The sequence below is a fragment of the Bison bison genome, unplaced genomic scaffold (assembly GCF_000754665.1).
Source record: "Bison bison bison isolate TAMUID 2011002044 unplaced genomic scaffold, Bison_UMD1.0 scf7180017864456, whole genome shotgun sequence".
NCBI classification, from domain to species: domain Eukaryota; kingdom Metazoa; phylum Chordata; class Mammalia; order Artiodactyla; family Bovidae; genus Bison; species Bison bison.
In genome coordinates, this window is record NW_011495018.1 from 383,007 (window position 1) to 384,305 (window position 1,299).

At 62.0% G+C, this 1,299-nt stretch overlaps 1 protein-coding gene across 1 annotated transcript; it reads right to left on the reverse strand.

Moving 5' to 3' along the window:
* Positions 1-236: 236 nt before the first annotated feature.
* PWWP2B (PWWP domain containing 2B) lies at positions 237-1,298 on the reverse strand (the record flags this gene model as incomplete). The annotated part of the gene is made up of 1 exon (XM_010859556.1): positions 237-1,298. A coding segment is annotated over one exon (672 nt), but the record flags the coding sequence as incomplete, so codon positions are not given.
* Between the last annotated feature and the right edge of the window lies 1 nt (position 1,299).

Sequence of the window (1,299 nt, forward strand, 5' to 3'; positions counted from 1 at the left end):
CCTGGATGCCCTCCAGGAGCCTGGAGCCGCAAGCCCCAGGCACCACGCCGCGGCTGATGAAGAGGAGTCCCCCTGGCACCAGGAGAGGGGCACTGGGCCACAGGCACCACCTCTGGGGGAAGGCAGCTGAGCGACCTTCCTCCTTTCTGCGAAGTCGGACCCTTGGACACACCTGCCAGCCTGCAGTAGGGGAAGGGCAGGAGGGAGACAGCCCCGTCCGTCTGGGAGGGAAGAGAATCAGAGCAAGCCCCTCCTCCGCCCACCCCAGCCACCAGCTCTCCCTTTTCTCTAAAAGGCGAATGGAAGAGCAAGCAGATCTTTCATGGCCTTTGAAAAATGGCCACAAAACACAAACTAGCTCTGTTCTCTGCCCAGGTGGTTGACGACTCGCCCGCTCTTAAAGCATCTCTTCTGTGATCCGAAACGTTGAGGGGACGTTGCCAGCGAGCAGGACGATCTTCCAGACCACCCGTTTTGGAGTGGCGAGCCAGCCTTGCCAAGGGCATCCCTCACCCCCTGGCTCACCGAGGCCCAGGCTGGAGGCACAGCCCAGCCACAGACGCAGGCTCAGGGCGGCTGGAGAGAGGCAGCCCTCCATGCACACACTCACCTGGCTGGGAACCCGGTTACGTTTCGAACTGGGTTAAGAGCTCCCTTATTTCTGGGGCCACGTGCTGGGCGGCATTGGCGGCCTCTGTGATAGCTTTCCGATACATCCCCTTCTTCTTACGGTTAAATCTCAGTTTGAAAAATTCAGAGAAAGGGGACAGTTTTGAGGTTGACAAAAATGATGTAGTTGGAGAACCAAACCACGAGACTTTCGCTTCTTGCCAGGAGGGCTCCCCGTCCTCTTTCTGGCTAAGACTAATGTCCAGAACACGTGCCGGCCACCAAGGGAAGCCGTGAACCTTACCCCACACAATGTCCCCTACAGCCACGGTCCTCCCGTCCTCGGTAACGCACTTGGAGACGCTCTGCGTGTGCAGCCTGACCGTCAGGGGTGGGACTGTGGGCCTCGTGCCCTTGGATGAAGAGGGCACGCCATCGCCAGGCGAGAGGGCGCAGGGGTCCGGCAACGTCCCATCCGAGCCGGACGACTTGGACTCGTCCAGGCTGTCGCTGCTCCATGCCAGCTCGCTGGTACAGCCGCTTCTCCCGGGGCAGGTGGCGAGGAAAGCCAGCCCGGCGTTGTCGGGCCCGTGGGCACCCCGGGGACACCCCTTGCAGTCATCATCCTCGCCAGAGCTCGCGGAGGACGAGTCCGCCAGCCCGCCGCGGTGGGTGGCGCCGTCGGCCGGG